This window comes from Carica papaya, chromosome 8 (genome assembly GCF_054855325.1).
Source record: "Carica papaya isolate Zhongbai chromosome 8, ASM5485532v1, whole genome shotgun sequence".
Classification (NCBI taxonomy): domain Eukaryota; kingdom Viridiplantae; phylum Streptophyta; class Magnoliopsida; order Brassicales; family Caricaceae; genus Carica; species Carica papaya.
In genome coordinates, this window is record NC_142316.1 from 34,652,431 (window position 1) to 34,676,034 (window position 23,604).

At 32.5% G+C, this 23,604-nt stretch overlaps 3 protein-coding genes and 2 long non-coding RNA genes across 10 annotated transcripts; 2 read left to right on the forward strand and 3 right to left on the reverse strand.

Annotated features, from left to right (window-relative positions):
- Nucleotides 1-542: 542 nt before the first annotated feature.
- Nucleotides 543-3,074, forward strand: LOC110811722 (laccase-4-like). The gene is made up of 6 exons (XM_022038291.2): nucleotides 543-739; nucleotides 842-993; nucleotides 1,073-1,317; nucleotides 1,401-1,529; nucleotides 1,624-2,550; nucleotides 2,697-3,074. The coding sequence occupies exons 1-6, from the start codon at nucleotides 647-649 to the stop codon at nucleotides 2,825-2,827; spliced, it is 1,677 nt and encodes a 558-aa protein (XP_021893983.1). The 5' UTR covers nucleotides 543-646; the 3' UTR covers nucleotides 2,828-3,074.
- Nucleotides 849-5,811, reverse strand: LOC110811723 (uncharacterized). 2 transcript variants are annotated; one of them, XR_015813883.1, is made up of 4 exons: nucleotides 5,564-5,811; nucleotides 3,403-4,452; nucleotides 1,662-3,294; nucleotides 849-1,515 (listed from the first exon to the last, which is right to left on the reverse strand). It is a non-coding gene; the product is annotated as an uncharacterized LOC110811723 (long non-coding RNA). The 2 variants fall into 2 exon arrangements; XR_002539186.2 differs by lacking the exon at nucleotides 849-1,515 and having other exon boundaries at nucleotides 3,064-3,294; nucleotides 3,403-3,469; nucleotides 5,564-5,793.
- Nucleotides 5,812-6,680: 869 nt separating this feature from the next.
- On the reverse strand, nucleotides 6,681-10,808 carry LOC110811726 (uncharacterized). Of its 5 annotated transcripts, none has more exons than XR_015813886.1 (4): nucleotides 10,650-10,808; nucleotides 10,254-10,326; nucleotides 7,797-9,954; nucleotides 6,681-7,649 (listed from the first exon to the last, which is right to left on the reverse strand). It is a non-coding gene; the product is annotated as an uncharacterized LOC110811726 (long non-coding RNA). The 5 variants fall into 5 exon arrangements; XR_015813888.1 differs by having other exon boundaries at nucleotides 6,866-7,649; nucleotides 10,673-10,808; XR_015813887.1 differs by having other exon boundaries at nucleotides 6,866-7,649; nucleotides 7,797-10,326; nucleotides 10,673-10,808.
- Nucleotides 6,734-9,239, forward strand: LOC110811724 (laccase-4-like). Its single transcript, XM_088209265.1, has 6 exons — nucleotides 6,734-6,871; nucleotides 6,975-7,126; nucleotides 7,206-7,450; nucleotides 7,535-7,663; nucleotides 7,759-8,685; nucleotides 8,875-9,239. The coding sequence occupies exons 1-6, from the start codon at nucleotides 6,779-6,781 to the stop codon at nucleotides 9,003-9,005; spliced, it is 1,677 nt and encodes a 558-aa protein (XP_088065391.1). The 5' UTR covers nucleotides 6,734-6,778; the 3' UTR covers nucleotides 9,006-9,239.
- Nucleotides 10,809-15,528: 4,720 nt separating the features above from the next.
- LOC110825297 (cotton fiber protein) lies at nucleotides 15,529-16,440 on the reverse strand. Its single transcript, XM_022055744.2, has one exon. The coding sequence runs from the start codon at nucleotides 16,437-16,439 to the stop codon at nucleotides 15,756-15,758; it is 684 nt and encodes a 227-aa protein (XP_021911436.1). The 5' UTR covers nucleotide 16,440; the 3' UTR covers nucleotides 15,529-15,755.
- Between the last annotated feature and the right edge of the window lie 7,164 nt (nucleotides 16,441-23,604).

Sequence of the window (23,604 nt, forward strand, 5' to 3'; positions counted from 1 at the left end):
ATATTAATACATATATATATATATATATGCACATATTAATAAATTAATCGGTAGACGTAAGTACAATATGATATACGGTAAATATATAATAAGGATTTACTAAATTTTAATTAAATAAAAAATTTAAACAAATTAACTCTTATAATTATAATACAACCAAAAATAAAAATATAGCACAAGATATTTAAATTTTCACATTCTAAATTAGTATTCAAGTATAAATAAATTAGTAAAAGTATTATACATATATATATGTATATATAGACACACACACACACATACATGCATATGTAGCTTTACTTCCAAAATTAAGAATTTTTGTTGATGGGCAACTAATTTTGTTTCGTTCATAAGAAATCAACACAAATATATGGATATCTGCAATATATTTCCGTTGATACGTACATGGAACTTGCCTCACAAGCATACATATATGTTGGCCATAGCTACCTGTTTCACCAAACCACTAAAAAGACATGGCAGCAGAGATCACACCACCTTCTCCTAATTTACATGTATATATATAAGCTTCGTTGTGTTCCTTATCAGAAACCAAAAACAAAACAATATACATACATCTATTGCGCACACACATATATATATATACATAGAAACTTTGGGCAACACACCAGGAGATCGAGAGAAAATGAAGGTGGTCCAATGGATTCCTGTTCTAATGCTTGTTGCTTGTTTGTTTCCATGGTCTGTTGAATCCATGGTTCGACATTACAAATTCAATGTAAGCTTAACTTCTTTTCCTTCATATAAATACGTACATAATTATGTGTGTGTGTGTATATATATATATATATATATATATAATATATATTTATGCATGCAGGTGGTAATGAAGAATACAACAAGACTGTGCTCGACAAAGCCCATTGTCACAGTCAATGGTCAGTTCCCTGGTCCAACTCTGATTGCCAGAGAGGACGACACTGTTCTGGTCAAAGTGGTCAACCATGTTAAATACAATCTTAGCATTCACTGGTACTTTACTAATTATAAAAATTAATTGAATAAACCAGATTAATTAATTAATTAATTGGTTAATTAATTGATGAGGCAGGCACGGGATCAGGCAACTTAGAACTGGTTGGGCAGATGGGCCTGCATATATCACACAGTGTCCAATCCAGCCAGGGCAAAGCTATGTGTACAATTTTACAGTCACAGGCCAACGAGGAACTCTTTGGTGGCACGCCCACATCCTCTGGCTCAGAGCCACTGTGCATGGCGCCATTGTCATCTTGCCCAAGCTCGGTGTCCCCTACCCATTCCCTAAACCCCACAAGGAAGTCGTTCTTGTCTTAGGTACTGACTCTTTTCCGCGGTGAAAAGTGCCGGGAAAGACCTGACTAATCGGCTTAAACAATGAGTTTTGTTCTTCTGTGCAGGTGAATGGTGGAAGTCAGACGTTGAAGCAGTCATCAATGAAGCTCTGAAGTCTGGCTTGGCCCCTAACGTCTCCGACGCTCACACCATCAATGGCTATCCAGGGCCGGTCCCACGCTGCTCATCACAGAGTAGATATACATCATTTAGTTGCAGATTTTAATGGTTAATCAGTCAAGTTCTTTTTCATACATCAGAATGATGGAGATGCTTAATTATTTGCAGGAGGCTATACACTAACAGTAGAATCCGGCAAGACCTACATGCTTCGAATCATCAACGCTGCACTCAATGAGGAGCTCTTCTTCAAGATCGCCGGTCACAAACTCACTGTTGTTGAAGTTGATGCTGCTTATACCAAGCCCTTCAAGACAAATACCATTGTCATTGCCCCCGGCCAGTCCACCAACGCTTTGTTAACAGCTGACATTGCTAATGGTGGCAAGTACATGTTGGCCGTCTCGCCATTCATGGATGCACCTATCGCTGTTGACAATGTCACCGGCACCGCTACTGTACACTACTCCAGCAGTAACCTTAGCTCAACTCCGACGATCCTTGCATCAGCTCCTGCAACAAACGCCACACCTGTTGCAGACAACTTCACTGATTCCTTGAGAAGCTTGAATTCAAAGAAGTACCCAGCAAAAGTTCCATTCAAGATTGACCATTCCCTGCTTTTCACCATCAGCCTCGGCATTAACCCTTGCTCTACCTGCATCAATGGCAGCCGTGTGGCTGCAGACATCAACAACGTCTCCTTCGTCATGCCCAAGGTTTCTCTGCTCCAGGCTCATTTCTTCAACATTAGCGGAGTCTTCACAGATGATTTTCCCGGAAAGCCTCTGAACCAGTACAATTACACAGGGATTCAACCTGCGAACTTGCAGACCATGAGAGGCACCAAGCTATACAGACTCACTTATAACTCCACCGTAGAGCTGGTGCTGCAAGATACAGGGATGATAACACCAGAAAACCACCCAATACATTTACATGGATTCAATTTCTTTGTTGTTGGAAGAGGTTTGGGGAATTTCAATCCTCAGAAAGATCCCAAGAAATTCAATCTTGTTGATCCAGTGGAGAGGAACACCGTTGGAGTACCCTCTGGTGGATGGGCTGCTATCAGATTCAGGGCAGACAATCCAGGTAAAATAATAAAGAAATTAGTCATGAGATTGTGTATGTACATATCTATTTAGTGTCTTCTTGTGTGCGTGTGTATATAGATATATCTGTATGTATATGCATGCATGGATGCGTGAGATTAATTCTTTTGATGTTTAAATTTGCAGGAGTGTGGTTTATGCATTGCCATCTGGAAATTCACACAACATGGGGACTTAAAATGGCATTTGTGGTGGATAATGGCAAAGGCCCTAATGAATCTCTTCTTCCTCCTCCCAGTGACCTCCCCAAGTGTTGAAGAGATTACAATTTTGGAAGAAGAGTTCTTTTTTAGCAGAGCTATTAAAGAAGAAGCTGCTCGGAGTTGAAATAAAACCAATATCTTACAAGTGCATATATAAACTGGGATTCTTTTGTTTGTGCTTGATTTCCCATTTAAATTTCTTAATTCGGCCTGTAATTTTTGGGTTATAAATGTTGTAATAATTTCACAATTAAAAAGAAAGCGAAGTGAAAATTTAAAAGAACCAGATATTCAGCAACTATTTTCTCTGTCTATTATCTCCCAAGTCCAAACCTATAGAACAACAATCTTTTAAATGCTTATATCTTCACATTACTGATGGCTCATACACTTGAACCAGAAGTGTTGAAAAAAGGGAAGGGACCAATAGAGTGAATGAAATGAAGCAAATTAAGCATATTTCATTTCACCAACTTGTCTTATTAATTAAGATCTTCCAAGAAGAAATCAGGGAGTGTGACCTGCAAGATAAGAAAAAATAAGAAGACACAGACAGTTAGGTTTTTCATTTTGGTTGTTTTCATAACCTGCTCATAGAAATTGTGATGGTGAAAAAGTTTAACTTTCACCTTGGAACGAGAATAGAAATGAACCATATAAGATGTTGATTGGACAAAAAGATTTGACAGTTGCAAGCTGTAAATAATTAAAACAAAGAACAGTCAATATATATAATCAAATTGAGTCTTAAATCTCTGGAAATTCAATAACAGTGTTAATCTTAGTTAGATGTGAAATGATTAAAGGAAGCAACATGAGAGAGAGAGAGAAGTTCAGTAATTCCTTCATAGTCTTTTATTTAATCCATCTCCACGACAGGGTTAACACATGCCTGAATGCTATTACTCCAAGACCAAAACTCAGGATTTTTTGGTAAACAAAGATTCAGATTTAAAGTCATGATCATGACCATGATAAAGATGAAGTCAAGATCATGATCAAGTCGACATAGCACCATAAATCACGGAAATCATGACCAAAAGCCAAGAGAAAACATACAAGACTATAAGAGTATTTGATCAGTGAAATTGAGGTTAAAACAAATATGGCTGCAATATACAGGAGATGAAAGGAAAACCCAATCCACCAAGAAACTGAAATTGGTGACGCAAGCAAATGAGGAAACAACTAAGAAAATGTTCTAGATTATAAAGGCTTAAACTTAGTGATGTTGCAAGATGCACCAGATACAGTCATGGCAGGAATGTGTGGGCTTCAATCAAACTGAAAATTTTGAGATAACGGTCACAATGTGGCTATAGTAGAAATGAATGGTAATCATAATAACAATAAAAGAAGTAATCAAAGCTACTTTATGAAAACAAAAATATAGTCCTTATATCTTCTAAATTAATTTCAGAAGAGCACATAAAGAAAGTGATACTGCCTGATAGCCAGTCAAGTAGGACTCATAATGGAACCTCAACCTGTATGAAGCAGATTCAATCAGTCTTTATCATGCTCTTTGATCAATACAAATGGTGAAGTGCAATAAAAGGAAAATATATATTCTCAAGCTTTTTCTACTTGGTCAACATTTTGACTGCCAAAAGAAATGCATGATAGCATTGGTGCTACAGAAATAAATCATCCCCAACCTAGTGCAGGAAAAGGAATACCTGAAAATGATAGGATGAGAAAACTTCAAGAAAATGATAAAATGGAATCATGACAGGTAACTCTACTTTGTACAGCTTATCTATTCAGGTGCAGTATATTATATAATGAGGAAATCAATCAAATCAGTGAATGAGATCAAATTCAATTGATCAACACAGCTGCAGCAAAAGGTGAAAACAAATAAAGTTCATAGATTATGATCAATAAAGCAAGCATGTTTTAATGCCTTTATATTAATATGAAGCAGCAACACTTAAAACACTCAAAATTTTAACTAAAGAATGTATATACCAATGCTGAGCTACCACAGAACCATGCATCTGAAAGCAAGCAGAGATTAAAAAAAAGCACAAGTTCTTGTTTACCTATACCCACTATATACGTGCATATCCAGTATTACATGCATCACTTTATAGAAACTATAGCTACTTGAATATGACAAAACTGGTCTTATTGTAATTTTTACAATTGTCAATAAACGGATAACTGCATAGCTTCAATGTAAATTGTTGAGCAATACTCTACTTTTACCAATTAACATCCAGAAAAGAATATAAATCCTAAACTTTAGTTTCTCAAATTTAACTAAAATCATCAGGTAAGGTGAGTTTCTCTAACTCAATCACCAAAAGATAAACTTAAGCTAGTAATCCAAGATAAGACAAAGCAAACTCTTCTAAAAAATCAGTGCGAATATGCAAGTTAAAAGAGAAACTAGAATATAGACAGATATATACAAGAAGACTGAGCTTCCTCCCATAGAGGTGAGCTGCAACAGCAGGTAGCCTGAGCTGGTGAGCTCGAATCTCCTAAGAAAAGGCTATTTGCTCAATGCAATCAAATTTATATTACAATAGCAAAGAAGTCACTCTAAAATCATATCAACCACTTAAAACATTCAATCATGTCACGCTGTGCCCTAATGTACAGCAACCACATTCTACATACGTAGATTATAATAAAAGCGAAATTTGAGCGGGTAATCCTATTATTTTCCTCCGTTTCCGGACCTGACCCATCTGAACCGAATCATTTAGCATAAAACTTTCAGAACGAAAAAAACTTAACCGAGACCGTAGAGAAGACTAAAGCTAAAATTAGAAATCAAACCTGAAATAGTCAGTAAGCCTGAACCAGAAGATAAGCATGATGAGACATCAAAACCTAAATCATATCAACATGCCCGGGCTGCACGAACCTCTTCTGCAAGCCGAAGTAGGCTCTTTTGCTGCCCTTCATGGACGGACAAAACTCGAAGCTTTCTGGACAAGACACCGTTGTGCCATGACCGCACCAATCCGACGAAACAAATTATTGCTTCTACAGATCTCTTCATCATTTCATTTGCTTTTATTATAAAATTATCTTTTGGAAGAAAATAAAATAAAACTTAAATTTTTTCTAAAAAATTTATTGTTAATTAAAAAATAAAATTTTATTTTTATATTTCAAAATTTAAGTAAATAGTAATATTTAAAATTTGATATTTGATATAATATTATTAATTATAGTTAATATTTATATACTATCTTATTTTTCATTTAAAAAAATAAAAAAATTGTGATGTGCATTTTCTAGTATTATATGTATATTAGATGAATTTAAAATTAGCTTAGCAATGATTAATAAAATATAAAATAAAATAATTAAAATTGTATAAATTAAATAAGATTTAAATATATATATATTATCATTAAATAAATAATACATACAATTATCCTACATGATTTAATTTTAATTATTTTATATATGAAAGTTAGTAATAATTTTAATCAGCAGAAATTATTTTTAGTCGATTCTCAATTCAGGCCCAGTTAGGGCCCAAACTGTTACTATTTTAAGCCCAGATTAACTGAAGGTCTAAGTATATTACTCAATAATTATATGTATATATATATATATATTAATACATACTTGTATACATGTACGTACATATCATATATATACATATATATGTAGCTTTACTTCCAAAATTAAAAATTTTTGTTGATGGGTAACTGATTTTGTTTTGTTCATAAGAAATCAAACACAAATATATTCATACTTACAATATATTTCTATTGATACGTATGTGGAGCTTGCCTCGCAAGCATATATCTATATACATGTTGGCCATAGCTAGCTGTTTCACCAAACGAGTAAAACGACATGGCAGCAGAGATCACACCACCTTCTCCTAATTTATTTGTATATATATAAGCTTCGTTTTGCTGCTTATCAGAAACCAGAAACAAAATAATATCTATACATCTATTGCATATATATACACACGTACATAGAGAGAGAGAGAGACAGATACTTTGGGCAACAGGGGATTGAGAGAAAATGAAGGTGGTGCAGTGGTTTCCTGTTCTACTGCTTGTTGCTTGTTTGTATCCATGGTCTGTTGAATCCGTAGTTCGGCATTACAAATTCAATGTAAGCTTAATTTCGATTCCTTCATCATACAAATACATACATAATTACATATATATATATGTGTGTGTCTGTGTGTATATACATATAATATTTATGCATGCAGGTGGTAATGAAGAAGACAACGAGACTCTGTTCGACGAAGCCAATCGTCACTGTCAATGGCCAGTTCCCTGGTCCAACTCTGATTGCCAGAGAGGACGACACTGTTCTGGTCAAAGTAGTCAACCATGTTAAATACAATCTAAGCATTCACTGGTACTTCACTAATTATAAAAATTAATTAAATAAACCAGATTAATTAATTAACTAATTAATTAATTACTTGATGAGGCAGGCATGGGATCAGGCAACTGAGAACCGGTTGGGCAGATGGGCCTGCGTATATCACACAGTGTCCAATCCAACCAGGGCAAAGCTATGTGTATAATTTTACGGTCACAGGCCAACGAGGAACTCTTTGGTGGCACGCCCACATCCTCTGGCTCAGAGCAACTGTGCACGGCGCCATTGTCATCTTGCCCAAGCTCGGTGTCCCCTACCCATTCCCTAAACCCCACAAGGAAGTCGTTCTTGTCTTAGGTACCGACTCTTTTCCGGGGTGAAAAATGCCGGGAAAGACCTGACTAATCAGCTGAAACTTTTGAGTTTTGTTCTTCTGTGTAGGTGAATGGTGGAAATCAGACGTTGAAGCAGTCATCAATGAAGCTCTGAAGTCTGGCTTGGCCCCTAACGTCTCTGACGCTCACACCATCAATGGCTATCCAGGGCCTGTCCCAAGCTGCTCATCACAGAGTATATATACATCATATAGTTGCAGATTTTCATGGTTAATCAGCTAGGCTTTTTATTCATACATCACAATGTTGAAAATGGTTAATTATGTGCAGGAGGCTATACGTTAACAGTAGAGTCCGGCAAGACTTACATGCTTCGGATCATCAATGCTGCACTCAATGAGGAGCTCTTCTTCAAGATTGCTGGTCACAAACTCACCGTTGTCGAAGTTGATGCTGCTTATACCAAGCCCTTCAAGACGGATACCATTGTCATTGCTCCCGGCCAGTCCACCAACGCTCTGTTAACGGCTGAGGTCTCTCATAGCGGTAAGTACATGTTGGCCGTCTCACCGTTCATGGATGCACCCATTGCTGTTGACAATGTCACCGCCACCGCCACCATACACTACTCCAGCAGTTCTCTAAGCACAGCTCCCACGACCCTTGTATCAACTCCTGCAACAAATGCCACACCTGTTGCAGACAACTTTACTGATTCCTTGAGAAGCTTGAATTCAAAGAAATACCCGGCAAAAGTTCCATTAAAGATCGACCATTCCCTGCTTTTCACCATCAGCCTCGGCATCAACCCTTGCTCTACCTGCGCCAATGGCAGCCGCGTGGTGGCGGATATTAACAACGTCTCCTTCGTCATGCCCAAGGTTTCTCTGCTCCAGGCTCATTTCTTCAACGTTAGTGGAGTCTTCACAGATGATTTTCCCAGAAAACCTCTGAACCAGTACAATTACACAGGGACTCAACCTGCGAACTTGCAGACCATGAGAGGCACCAAGCTATACAGACTCGCTTATAACTCCACTGTAGAGCTAGTGCTGCAAGATACAGGGATGATAACACCAGAAAACCACCCAATCCATTTACATGGATTCAATTTCTTTGTTGTTGGAAGAGGGTTGGGGAATTTCAATCCTCAAAAAGATCCCAAGAAATTCAATCTTGTTGATCCGGTGGAGAGAAACACCGTCGGAGTACCCTCTGGTGGATGGTCTGCTATCAGATTCAGGGCAGATAATCCAGGTAAAATAATAAAGAAATTGTTCATGAGATTGTGTACGTACATATTTATTTTAGTGTCTTTTTGTGTGTGTGTGTGTGTGTGTGTGTGTGTGTGTGTGTGTGTGTGTGTGTGTGTGTGTGTGTGTGTATATATGTGTGTGTGCATGTATGGATGTGTGAGATTAATTCTTTTGATGTTTTAATTTGCAGGAGTGTGGTTTATGCATTGCCATCTGGAAATTCACACAACATGGGGACTTAAAATGGCATTTGTGGTAGATAATGGCAAAGGCCCAAATGAATCTCTTCTTCCTCCTCCCAGTGACCTCCCCAAGTGTTGAAGAGATTAAAATTTTGGAAGAAGAGTTCTTTTTTAGCAGAGCTATTAAAGAAGAAGCTGCTCAGAGTTGAAATAAAATCAATAGCTTACAAGTGCATATATAAACTGGGATTCTTTTATTTGTGCTTAATTTCCCATTTAAATTTCTAAACTGGGCCTATAATTTTTGGGTTGTCAAATGTTGTAATAATTTCAAACTTAAAAAGAAAATGAAGTGAAAGTTTAACAACAAGCAGTTATTCAGCAACTATTTTCTCTATCTATAATCTCCCAAGTCCCAACCTATAGAACAACAATCTTTTAAATGCTTATATCTTCACATTACTGACGGCTCATACGCTTGAACAAGAAGTGTGGAAGAAAGTGAAGGGACCAATAGATCAGTCAATTTATATAATCAAATTAAGTCTTAAGTAGCTGGAAATCCAATAACAGTGTTCATCTTGGTTAGATGTGAAATGACTAGAGGAAGCAACATGAGAGAGAGAAGTTCAGTAATTACTTCATCATCTTTTGTTTTATCCATCTCCATGTCAGGGTTAACACATGACTGAATGCAATCACTCCAAGACCAAAACTCAGAATTTTTTTGTAAACCAAATTCAGATTTACAGTCATGAGCATGACCATGACCATGATCAAGATGAAGTCAAGATCATGATCAAGTCGACATAGTACCACAAACCACGGAAATCATGACCAAAAGCCAAAAGAAAACATACAAGACTAAATGAGATTATGATCAATCAGAAATTGAGGTTAAAACAAATGTTATGGCTGCGATATACAGAGGAAGAAAGGAAAACCCAACTCACCAAGAAACTGAAATTGGTGACGCAAGCAATTGAGGAAACAACTAAGAAATGTTCTAGATTATAAAGGCCTAAACTTAGTGATGTTGCAAGTTGTACCAGAATCCACCATGGCAGGAACATTTGGGCTTTAATCAACTGAAAGTTTTGAGAGATCGATCATAATTGTTGAATATGACAAAGTTTGTCTTGTTGTAACTTTTACAATTATCAATAAACCGATAATTGCATAGCTTCGGTGTTAAATTGTTGAGTGTTACTCTTCTTTTACCAATTAACATCAAGAAAAGAATATAAACCCTAAATTTTAGTTTCTCAAATTTAATCAAAATCATCAGGAAAGGTGAGTTTCTCTATTTCAATTACCAAAAGAAACTAGAATCAAGACAGATAAAAAACTCAATTTCAGCTAGATTAGAAAACAAACATATACATACAAGAAGACATTGAGCTTCCTCTCATAGTGACGAGCTGCAACAGCAGGTAGCCTGAGCTGGTTGTTAGAATCTCCTAATAACAAGGAACACAGTCTAAAATCATATCAATCGCTTAAAACATTCAATCACATTACACTGTGCCCTAATGTACAGCAACCATATAGAGACCATTCTACATATGTATATTAGAAGAAAGGCACACTTTGAGCGGGTAATCCTATAATTCTACTCCATTTCCAGGCCTGATCTATCCGAACCAAAATAAAACTTCAGAATGGAAAAACTGAACAGAGACCATAGAGAGTACTGAAGCCAAAATGAGAAATCAAACCACAAATAGTCAGTAAATCTGAACCAGAAGATGAGCATGATGAGACATCAAAACCTAAATCATACCAACACGGATGAGCTGGACGAACCTCTTCTGCAATCCGAAGTAGACCCTTTTGCTGCCCTTCATGGATGGACAAGATTCGAAGATTTCTGGAGAAGACACCATTGTGCCATGACCACACTAACCTGTAAGAGTAAACCACAATTGGACCATCCAATTTTGATTTGTTTTTACTACAAAATTTTAAATATATATATATATATAAGAAAATTTAATTAAAAAAAAATTATAGTCAATCAAAAATTAGATTTTATTTTTTAAAAAATTAAGTAAATAGTTTATTATGTATATTATTACATTAATTTTATTTTCATATTTTCAAATTTAAGTAAATATTAATATTTAATATATGATCTTGATATAACATATAAAATTATAATTCATTTAAAAAAAAATTGTCATATTTTTTAGCATTACTTATATATATATATATATATAGATTAGATATAAAAATGACAAATTTAGTTTAACAATTATTAATAAAATATAAAATAAAATAATTGAAATCATATGAATTTACTGAATATGAAAAAATAGAATTTAAATAGAATTTTATCTAATTTAATTAAAAAATCAAAATTATTAATTATTAAATAAACTTAATAATTTAAAACAAAAAGGCTTAGGCTTTTTTTAACGGCAAACCACGTGCAGCGAAGACGCATGTGCATGTTAGCCCAGCTTTTTATAAAAAGCTCCTTCCTTCTTTCTCACCTTTCAGATCCTCTCTCCCATTTTCTTCCTCGCGCAAACAACCTGCTTCTTATGATCATGAAGGAGATGATCAGTTGCAGCACAACTCTGCAAGCTACAGCTCTTTTTACCTTGCTTGTCCTTAACATCATCTCTTCTTCGTTATGTCTCTTTGATCATCGTGAAGAAGAAATTACAGTAACGATTATCAGTAGCAGAAAACACCACGAGAGGAACCCGTCAAGGACGAGGAGGATGCTGACGTCATCGTCGTCAATGGCGGGGTCTTTCTCTGCAAGTAGTTTAGTAGACAAGGTGGTTTTCGGCGCCGGAGCAGCTGCCGGGAAAGAGCCCAAGAAAGTTGTAGAGCCAAGCCTGAGGAAAGCGCCACCGAGTGTCCCAAACCCGACTCAGAACTAATCTGATCGATCTCCCGGTGATCAACTGGATTATTTAATTTTGAAAAATTAATATTCACTAATTTAAATATATATATATATATGTATAGATATATTTTAGATAAGTTTCTGATTGATTCATCTTTGATCTCTTTTGGTCAAGTTTTTCAGCATATATATATAATTATAATGTCTTGTTTTAATTTTGTGTCACTCTATAGATACATATATTTATATATGTATGTATATATATAGATATATCTAATATTTTGTTCTTAATTAATCTAACGTTCTAGAGAATATATATATATATATATATATATATATATATATATGGGTGTATATATATGATAGCTCGAGAGGAATTGTATGTAATGATCAGTTTATAAATAAAAAGTGAATTAGTTAGTAAATCTAATAACAAATATTTTGATTCTCTCAATTCGTTGTATTTTTTCAGACTTTCGTAATTCATTGTTGAAAAAAAGCATGTGTGTATATATATATATATATATACACACATATATTATGTTTGAGTTATGGAAAATGGTAAGAGTAATTTTAGATAAGCTCCCTTCATAGTACAGTGGCTGATACATAGGAAGATCATATATATATATATATATATATATATGTATATATACACACACGCGCATATATCACATGATCACATGAATAGATTCGCATGCAATAATTCAAGATCTAGTACTATATATTATAATTAAATTTCAAATTTTCATATATATACAAGAAACTTTAGCAACTCGTGGAATCATATATATATATATATATATTATGAAATATATAAAGTTTATTTACAAATATAAATTTAATTAAACTAGAAATTTGTAAAAATTCTTACAAAATTAGGATTTCGTATAATTTCAACTTGATTTTTATTATTTCCAAATACAAGTTTATTTACATCCTCCATGATTATATATACATACATATATATATATACATATACATATGTTAGGCTACAAGTTTTCGAAAAATACATATCAAAAGTCCAACATAGAGTTGGACCTAAAAGCCTATGAAATGAAATTATGTAATGGGTAGGTGTAGTGTATATATATATATATATAGAGCAAATAATATATATATATATATATATATATTATAGATATAAAAGAAGTGTTGGCCGAGGGGCCTTTAGAGTTGGTGGTGGTGGTGGTGGTGGTGGAATGAGACCGTGACTAAATTGTCCATAATTATACAGATGGAAAGTGAATGCCGCACGTTGCATTGGCAGTTTCTTTGCTGTTTGGATCCTTTCAGTTTTAGGTGCAATACACCTTCTTTACAGCCCAAAAGCTTTTTTTAAAAAAATATTATATATATATATATTATTATTATTATTATTATTATTATCCTAAATAAATCTTATATATATATATATCAAATACTATTTTTTCTCATCATTAATTTTTTTTCTTCTGTTGAAAATTAAATTTTTCAATGTGAAATATTAATGGCCCAACACTGTGTCGTGTCCTAAAGCCCCAGAAATTGACCCGTTTATGTTGGGCCAGGAAACCCGATAATGGGTCGACCCGGACCGGCCCATTATAACTCAACTTCTCAGAAATTAAGAAAGAGTAGAACAGCCTTAATATTTAATTATTATTTTTTAGATAATTATTTATATATACATATAGAAAAAAAAGTTCCACGTGGTTCTAAACCAAAATTATATCATAATCCAATGCTTTTTAAATTCGTAAATCTGTAAAAATTAAAAATATGATCTCGTACTGAATTAACGAAAAATGTAAGCGGAGACGTATGTGGATTAATCATGGAAGAATTATTCGCGTCGGGACGATAGAATTTATTTAACAAATAAAAAAAAATAAAATGTTGAATTTATTTATGAACCCACACATTTATATGAACATATATAAAACTATAATTTTATTTAATTATTTAATAAATTTAATATATTTATCCAAAACAGAGTAGAAATCATTGTCAGCACGGAATTTCTAAAGAGGAATTTATACCTTGTAATTAAAAGAGGAACCAAAAAAGAAAGAAATTGGAAAAACACAGTTCTGGGTTTGAAAGCTGAAATATCATCAACGCCCATGATCGGTCTATCTGCATCTTGAAACTCTCCAAAAGGGTGTGTGTATATATATATATATATATATATATATATATATATATGCGTGTGTGTGTGTATATTATGTGTGTATGTATATAAGTGGCACCAGAAGTGCAGCTTCTGTTGGGTTAGTCATCCTGAAGAGAAGAATAAAATCCAGACAAGTACATAATATTTTCACTTTTGAACGTAAAAAGAAACAATATGGCCCTCTGCTAAAGTAGCAAAGTCTGTTTGGGAATAAAGAAAATTTACTCTCCATTAAAATAAAAAAGAACCACCCTTGATGCCTTCACCAACCTTCTTTAATCAACTTCTATACACACACACATATATTATATGTAACACACATATATATATGTATGAACTTGTCAACCTTTCCTTACTTGCTAGTATATAATTCCTTAGTATTTTGAATATACTTATACAAATAGACAAATATATCTACAGGAGTACCTCAATATTTTTATTGGGTAATGAAAAAAAAAAATACCCAAATGAAAGAAACGTGTACATACATACATACACACACATATATATGTTTATGTGTCCATACTGATAGTGTGACCTTCATCAAGATCTTCCCGGTGGTATGTCCTATTTGAAAACGTTCACTTTTTATTACTTAAAAAATAGACAAATTACATCTAATTGTATTGTCTTCTTCATATGGTTACCATCTATGTGTACATATACATATACATACACATACATATACACACAGCAGTGCCTAGAACAAGGAATGTAGCTTTTACAATGTGAACATAAACTGGAGAAAGATAAATGGGCCAGCCGAATTCAGTGCTGTTGTGAGTGTTGTAAGAGAGATCAATAGTCTTTTGTTTTCTTTTCTTTAGATCTCACTTTCCCATTTTCAAAAATTTTCTACTTGTATATGTACATGTATATATATATATATATGAATATGTATGTGTATTTATATATATTAAAAATGCCCAGTTGAAAATTAAAACCAAAAAGATTAAGTTTTGTTAAAATTTAATGTTACATTGGGTAATGCAGGATAAGATGCCTCTCTGGATTTCATTGAACGACAAGACAAGAGTGATAAAGATGGAGGCAGGTGAGTTGGGATTGACTTAGTGAGAGAGACTGCATGCAGATTGAAAATTTTTTTACCTCAATCCAGACTTCATCCACTCTCATTAAATTTCTTATAATATATCATAATGAAACTATATAATATATAAATATATATACACACTATATTTATTTATTAAGGATAAGAATTTGTCTTTACACAATTTTGTAATTTTTCAGCAGACCTTTTATGCCCTTCTAATTAAAAAAAAAAAAAGTGTATTTATATATGTTTGTTCTCTTGAGAGGGTATATATATATATTTTTTAATAAATTCATAAAATTAGTAATTATATAATACAAATATACCATCCATTATATACCTTTAAATGAAGATACATATTGTCTGACTTGAATTTACCAATTTGTAGGACATGAGAAAATTTTTTGCAACATTTTTCACGCTTTTCAACATTTAATTCATGAAAATGCACAAACACCCGAATCTCATCTTTTATACCTCTCCAAAGCCCATAATTTCATTACACAAAACAAGATCGCCAGATGGACCATATATATATATATATATATGAATGTATGTATGTATGTAGAAGACTAATCAAAAAGAGAAGTGCGTAGTACCCCACCAAAATCACCATTAATTTTGACTGTAAACTTTCCTCACCCCCACCAATGTAATCCGTTAACATAGAAGAACGGGAAAGCAAGAAAAGAGAAAGAAAGAAGTTAACAAGAAAGAAAAAAGAAAGAAGAAGAAGAAAAGGACGAAGGAAGAAGAAGAAGAAGAAGAGGCCAACAAAAACCAGACATGCATGAAACAAGGACCATTTCTGCTGATCACATCACATGCTTCTAGCCAGCATTTCTTGAAATCTCCTGTACGATTCTTGCTTCTCCAGTCTGAATTTTTCATGGCAGTCTGCAATAAACATGTCAGCGAGCCGATCAATCTCGTTCATTTTATCTTCCTCCTTCGCCGTACAATCTCCGTTATTAACCTTCTCTTCAAGCCACTGAAGATACCCAGAAAGCTCACGAGACTCTCCTCCATCTTCGCATTGCTGATGACTACGATCAGTTGAAACAACTGAATTCCAATTACAGTCATAGTAAAGATGAGTTGCAGAGAGTGATCCGTCAAGAACAGGGGCCGGAACAGGAAGAACATGGGAAGAACACCAGTTATAGTGTAGCCTAAACGACCCGAAGAATATCTTTTTCTGCTTCTTCGTCGCCTTTTTAGGGTAAAAAGAGTAGCGTCTGCTCGGTCTGTTTTCTCTTAGAACTTGAACCAGAATGGCTTTGGCTTTCGACAGAGCTCGAACCATACGACAGACGTGGGAGATAATGAGAGTGTGGATTAGGGTTTTGATCTTCATGTAACTTAAGGTTGAGGAAGACGGAGACTGTGACTTGTTCGTCGAGAAAACTTGCAGAGGGGTCTGGAAGGTTTTTAGGTAGGAGCTGGAGGAGGAAGAAGAAGAAGAAGAAGAAGAAGAAGAAGAAGAGGAGTTGGTACAGGCCATGTTTAATTTTCGCCGAGCATTGTTTGAAATCTAAGTTATAATAAATAAGCGAACCTCATAAGGAACTGAAATTACCAATTTACCCCTCAACTTTTAGTTTATTTAAAAAGGAATGCCATTCCGCTTTGCAGATTTTGGGTCTGTAATTTTTTTTTTTTTTCTGGATTTACAGTTGATAAAGGCATAAGTCTTGTTTGGATGTGCACATATAAAATGTGGAAATGATTTTAAAAAATTAATTAAAGTTCCCAGTAATTAAAACCAAGCTTAGAGCTAAAGTAAAGACTAAAATTAAATTAATCAGTTAATTAATATTAAATAAGACCAAATTGATTTGGTAAATCGGATTCCATGCTTCGTGGGTCAGTAGTCTCAGTCCTGTTAATTCGATTTCTTTAATTGGGTCAGTAATTAAAAATTTTCCTAGTAATTAACTTGCTAACGACAAGTTTCTTCCACGCAAAGAAGGGATTTAATTAAAATTATAGAATATAAACTGACTTAATTAAGTAATTAACAAATTATTTAATACTGTTTGGTCCGTCATCATTATAAATGGTACAAAAAAATTGTGTCTTTGACCGGTAAAAGTATCGATCCAAAGGTTCTTCGCCACAAGACCCGCTTCCTATTTTTTGAAGTTTTTATTATTTTTATTTTTTGCAATTATATAAAATATTTTTATATAAAAAAATACAATTTTATGTATGGGAAAATATATACGTATATGATTTTAATAATTATATATCTGAAGGACAAAGGTTTTCTTTTATTGGGTTGATGAAAAAAAAAAAAAAAAAAAAGGAGTTACACGTGTATTTTGGTGTAGACATAATAATTACTTATTTTAAAAAATATTTATTTAAATTATAATTACTTAATTTAAAAACGAATTAAAAGCATGACTGTGAACAGTCTATTTTTTTATATTATATTTAATAAATAAAAAGTATATTATATTTTAGTTATTAAAAATTAAAAAAAGAAGATGACGTCAGCGGACGGATAAGGTTTAGTGAAAAACAGAAAATAATTCTAAAGGATTTTTTTTAATTACAGTAAGCAACTCGAGAACGGCAAGTAAGGCTTAAGGTACGGTTAAAATTATCAACCCCAATGAATTATATATATATATATATAATGTGATTTAATTAATTATAATAATATATATTCCTTTGAAATCTAACATTTAACTACTTTGCCACTATTTCTTAGTGTGTGTGTGTGTGTGTATATATATATAGGCTCTAAAATTGAATGTCGTTTACTTAATAAATCTCATTTGTTTGCACAAAAAGTAACACAAAAGGACAAGCTAATTTTGTGTTTAATTTGCTAAATTCCTGGAAATTTTCCTGTATAATATAATTTTTTATAAAAAAAATATATAAAGTGTCATAATTATTTATAAAGATATATTGAGACGAACATCAGTTTCACCAAAACATTATAGTCATTAGATACTGGCTAATTCAAATAATTAATTATTTATAACTGTAACACCTGAAAATTAGACGATCATAATTTAACATTGAGATCTAATGGCCTAAAGTCACAGAAAAACCCCATGTATAAGCTCCCTTTTAATCCTCATATAAACCCTAGCCTCCATTTAACCAGAGAAGAAGCCAATGACCGGTGGCCCAATGGAAGAGGAACTTATTTGTATAGGACATGTAAGGCTTGAAATGAGAAATATAACAATAATAATAATAATAATAATGTTATGGCTCCTGAACCTAAATAACAATGAAATTAAAACAAAGAAAAATAATAAAAAGGGTTGGCCTAAATAAATAAAAGGGATATTAATGAGGTGAGTGATCGGTTGCCAAGAATGGCAAAGTGGGGTAAATGTGTGGCTGTGTGATGGTCGATGGGTGCCAATGATGGCGAAACAGTGTGTGTGTGTGGCCTTGCAGTGGCCGGTGAGTGCCAGAGTGGTGGAACAGTGTGTGTATGGGCTTGAGGTGGCCGCTGAATGCCAGGATGGCAGAACAGTGTGTGTGTGGCCTTGCGGTGACCAGTGAATGCCAGGGTGGCAGAACAGTGTATGTGTGGCCTTGCAGTGGCCGGTGAGTACCAGGGTGGCAGAACAGTATGTGTGTGGTCTTGAGGTGGCCGGTGAGTGTCAGGGTGACAGAACAGAGTTATGTGTGGCTGTGTGATGGTCGCGGGTGCCAATGATGGCAGAATAGTATAGGTGTGTGACTGTTACGGTCGAGTGTGAGTCTCGTTTGTTAGTAGTATCGTACGTTTCTCTTAGTTAAAGGCATATAGAGGTGATGGTGTATGGTAGGTTGTACATACTAGGTGAACAAAGGGGCAAATGTGTGATGGTATTGCACAATAAAACAACGGTGTCCTCTTGTGAAGAAAATGGATGACATGATAGAAATCTTACTTAATAACATTAGTGTATAGATTCACTCAGGATATGGTAAGGAATGCTCACTTGTACTAAATACAAATGTAGGTTAACATGTTAAATGTCTCTTACTGGACTTTTATAGCTCACACTTTTTTTTTGTCTTACACAATAGGAAATTCAAGAACGAGTTCAAGACCAGATAAGGCGATGGCGGGACCCCAAAACATATGGGAATTGTCCCATCTACTGTTAGAATAAACTCAATTTTTCAAATATCAAGATATTATCTCGTTCAGTGAATAAAATAATTTTCATGGAGCCGTTTTTAGATTCTATATTTTATTAGATGTCTAGGACTAGTATTTGGTTAAAATGATGATTACATTTTCCCTAAAAATACGGGTCGTTACAACAACACATAACAATATACATCTACATAATTTTGTTGTCTCACGTATTGTAATTTAATGTTATAATTATACAAGGGATAAATAATTATATAGATTTGTATTTTTATGTGCTGCGAATGACTAAATATTTGAATTAGTTGGTACTCGATGACTGTAGTGCTTTGATGAGATTGCGGACCATATTTCACCCCTGAACCGGATCCAGATGGAACTATATGAGCACTTGCGACGAAAATTATATTTTATAACCGAACGAGTATTTATTTTATTTTAATTTTATTTTACGAACTTAGTGTATTATAAATAATATTACAATCAGATACTTGATTTATGAAAAAATTTAATGAATAAATAAAAATATCCCATTCAAGAGTGCCATGAATGATTTATTTTATTATAACATATTTTTTTAAAAATAAAATCTTATAATAAATAGTTTACTTCTAATTGACCCACAAGACAAATTTTATCAAAAAATATTTTATCATTAGAAAAAATTAATTATTTTTCAACATCAAGAGACAAGACAAACAAGTTCACACACACACACACACACACACACACACACACACATATATATATATTGGTTATGTTGTATTTTTCTAAATTGGCAGTAAACTGCATGGCAATTTCTAATAAACTTAGATATTAACAAGTTGCCCTAGAATAAAAAGGTCTTTAATTAGGGGAATAAATTGTAAACATATATATATACTTAATGTTTTTATTAAGCAATTGACCCAAGAAGCAAGTTGGAAAATTTCACTTATTTCAGCTTATAAAAATCTCAAATGGAGTATGATTGCAATTGCATGAAAGCAAATTAAACCTACTTTCAACTACATACACCAATTTTAAAACTAATTGAATTTATCAAGAGTTTGTGCTTACTTGATAGGTTTCTTACATAGAAAATATACATTTGTAAGAATATATATATATATAACTCGTAATCTATATAGAATAATTAATTAAACTAATTATTTCAATGAATAAAAAGATACAATTTACAATTTGTATGCTAATAAAATTGAAGTTAAAATTACTAAATTAATTATCAAACTTTGTCACTTGTTATGATTTGGTTCATAAAATTTTTTATTATAATTTAGTCAATGAAGTATTTTATTTATTTCAAAAACGCATAATTTATTTATATTGTTTAATTTAAAAAGCTAAAATAAATTAATCATATTTGAATACTTTTAGAAAATAAATAAATAATAATTTTAATTAAAATAATTTTAATTAATTGGCTAAATTCATTTTTTAAAGTATTCAAATATTTTCTAACTATTTTAACTTTTTAAGTTAAACAAATTAAAGAAATTATTCATTTAAAAAATTAAAAATTAAATTATAATAAAAAATTTATTGAAGGTATTTATTTGTTCTTGCAAGATGCAAGCAAACTCTTCTCAAATCAAGTCAATATGCACTACAAATAAATATTTTTATATACAAACAATAATAATAAACAGACAAAAAGAAAAAATTATATATATATATATATATATCCAAATTGGGTTTGTTTAAAAATTAAAAAAATAAAATTTAAAATATATTATCCGAAATATTAAATTTTGTTTTTTCCAAAAATTAGACCAAATTTTAAACTAACATGTAATTAAGTAACTTGAAGTGCTTAAATTTGCCATATGAGACATGTCATGTAAATTGCTTTTGTTGGTATTATAATGAAAGAGACAAGTTAAATTTTTTATATAATATCACTGCAAAGTTTTATTGTTTGTTGGTTGGATTTTATTGGACCAGCTGTTGTAGTTCAATATTATTCAAAGGAGTAAGTATAAATATATGTATGTATGTAATAATAGTAAGATTAATTATTAGTATATTATAATTAATCTCACTTAAATCATGCATGCACTCACAGATTAAGGAGTACCCACAAAAATTTAGAAGTACTTTTAGAACTTCATCATTAAAAATAAAACTAGAATTAATACAAACAGTACAAAATTATAGAGTGAGATTGTTTATGTAACGATCCAAAACTTAAAAAGAAATAAATTATAAATTGAATGTGAAAATAAAATAATAGAGTTATGATTTATATTCTTTATACAATAATTTTAAATACCCAATAGGTTACGAGAATGATCTTTCTGAAACAATAAATAAAAAATTAAGAAATAAATAAAAAATAAACACTTGTTGCTCGTAGCGGCGGTTTGTCTCGGACTAGCTGTTTTTGGCCAGTTTTGGTCAGTTTCGGCCGGTTTTATATATATTCTTACGAGAAAATACGTTAAGAAATCTTCGATGACCGAAAAAAATTGAAAAACAAAAATTTACTGGCGGTAGGATTTTTCGGTGCGGCATTTCCGCAGGCTCACATTCGTGGATGAGCTTTTTTCTTCTGTCAACCTGTAGAAAAGATAATGGTGAACACAATGGTGGAAAAATCGCACGAAATGAAAAACATAAATGGGCTCATCAGAGGCAATTTTTTATTTTTTTCGTGACAGTGCTGCTGGGCTTTACCCACGGTTTTCAGCTTATCCGTTGCTCATTTTGCTTTGATTTGGCTATGGAAGTGTTCAAAATCAAATTCCAAACGAATATGATAATTTTTACTTTTTTTAGCGGTCGGAGGTGGCTTCAGCACGGCGGCGGGCGACGGTCGACTCCCTTCTTTGGCGATTGGTTCTTCTTCTCCTGCAGGGGGCTGGCGGGTAAGGTTTGAATTTGGTGTGAAATAAAATATTTATATATATTTTCTTTAAATCTGGACCGTTCATCGTGTTTGATCTCGATAGTTCGATCGCGTTTAAAGAGAAAATAAATATGAACCGTTCATCACGATTTGATCTGAACCGTACGATCGTATTTAAAGAGAAAATGGATATAGACAGTTCACCGCATTTAATCGCGATTGTCCGATTGTACTTAAGGAGGGAACGAATCAAGACTGTCCACGCACGCGGGAACGCATCCGAACCGTCTGGTCGCAGGCACGCGAATTGCCAACGTGGCACCGAGTCAACATGTTTTGCCACGCGATGCATTCTGGTTCGTCAGGACTGCTGACTAGGCGGTTCTATATGACGTAATTTTTTTCAATTACGTTTTGACCCCAATTTTTAATTTTTTTTTTAAATATCCCATTAACCTAAATTTTCACTATTTTTTTAAAAGTATTTTAAATTTCATCTTCAACTTATTTTTTTTCTAATTTTATACTAAATAAAAATTTATAAATTTTAAATTTATATTTTTATATATATTTTTTAATTTTAAAATTAATGATGTACTAAATTTTAGGTATAAATATTATAAAATAGGAATTTAAATTTTACTAAAAATATATAGTTAATCATTTTATATAATAGTGGATTTTTGATCTTACCAAATTTATTATATTTTTAAACGAAATAAACATTTCATAATGATTATATTTATTTACATATAATAATAATAACGAGTTAAAAATTCAATATATATATATTTTTTTATAAAGAGAAACAAAATAACCCACCCATATAGAATTGATAATTAACCCTCTGACGACATGAACTTAATGAAAATTGAAATTACAATATGAGTAATTATTTTATAGATATATTATAAAACGATAGTGACTAAATTAATTTAATTTTAATAGATTTATTACGATTTTAGTTAAAAAAAATATTATATAATAATTTAATTTAATTTAATTTTTTAATAAACAAAGAAGAAGAATTTAAAATAAGCCATCCTCCGTACATAATTAATAATTAATAATTGAATCCTGAATTTAATGACAAGTGGAATTTGGAGGTGAAACGACAAAAATTTTCTTGTCTTTGATGACTTCAAATTTCTTGGATCGTGATTTTTTCTGGTTCGATGACTTAGACAAGTCACGTGAATAGTGTAGTGAGATTCCTTACCTAATCCATATATATACACATATATATATATATTATATTGACTGAACTGGTTTTGATTTAAAATAACAAATGTACATTAAAGTCGCCGTGCCCTTCAAAATAAATGGAATAAAAGGACAGTTTTTGTACTGACATTATATATATATATGTGTATATGTATCTATGTATGTATAGAAAAAGAAGTGGCTATGGCTATGGCAATGGATGGAGAAGAGGTATCATAGAAGATTGTTCAAGTGTTTACAAGAAAGTAATTAAAGCAAAAAAAAAAAAAAAGAGGTAACTTAGTTTTTTTATTACAACTTAAAAAATATATATATATATATTTATAAATATAAAGAAGTAACATTTGATTCAAAAATTGTAAGTAAAACATAACATGTATTTGATCTTGCATTGGATAAGAGTTGACTTTTTTGAAACGGTTCGCGAACTTGAAAGGAAATAAAATCATAAATTGAATGCAGAAACGAAATAATAAAGTT

Excerpts from the sequence above, each read along its gene's own strand:
- LOC110811722 (XM_022038291.2), top strand. The coding sequence starts at position 647 with ATGAAGGTGGTCCAATGGATTCCTGTTCTAATGCTTGTTGCTTGTTTG. Across the intron at positions 994-1,072 it reads TACAATCTTAGCATTCACTG|GCACGGGATCAGGCAACTTA; the intron begins GTACTTTACTAA and ends TTGATGAGGCAG. Across the intron at positions 2,551-2,696 it reads ATTCAGGGCAGACAATCCAG|GAGTGTGGTTTATGCATTGC; the intron begins GTAAAATAATAA and ends TTAAATTTGCAG.
- LOC110811724 (XM_088209265.1), top strand. The coding sequence starts at position 6,779 with ATGAAGGTGGTGCAGTGGTTTCCTGTTCTACTGCTTGTTGCTTGTTTG. Across the intron at positions 7,451-7,534 it reads GGAAGTCGTTCTTGTCTTAG|GTGAATGGTGGAAATCAGAC; the intron begins GTACCGACTCTT and ends TCTTCTGTGTAG. Across the intron at positions 8,686-8,874 it reads ATTCAGGGCAGATAATCCAG|GAGTGTGGTTTATGCATTGC; the intron begins GTAAAATAATAA and ends TTTAATTTGCAG.
- LOC110825297 (XM_022055744.2), bottom strand. The coding sequence starts at position 16,439 with ATGGCCTGTACCAACTCCTCTTCTTCTTCTTCTTCTTCTTCTTCTTCT.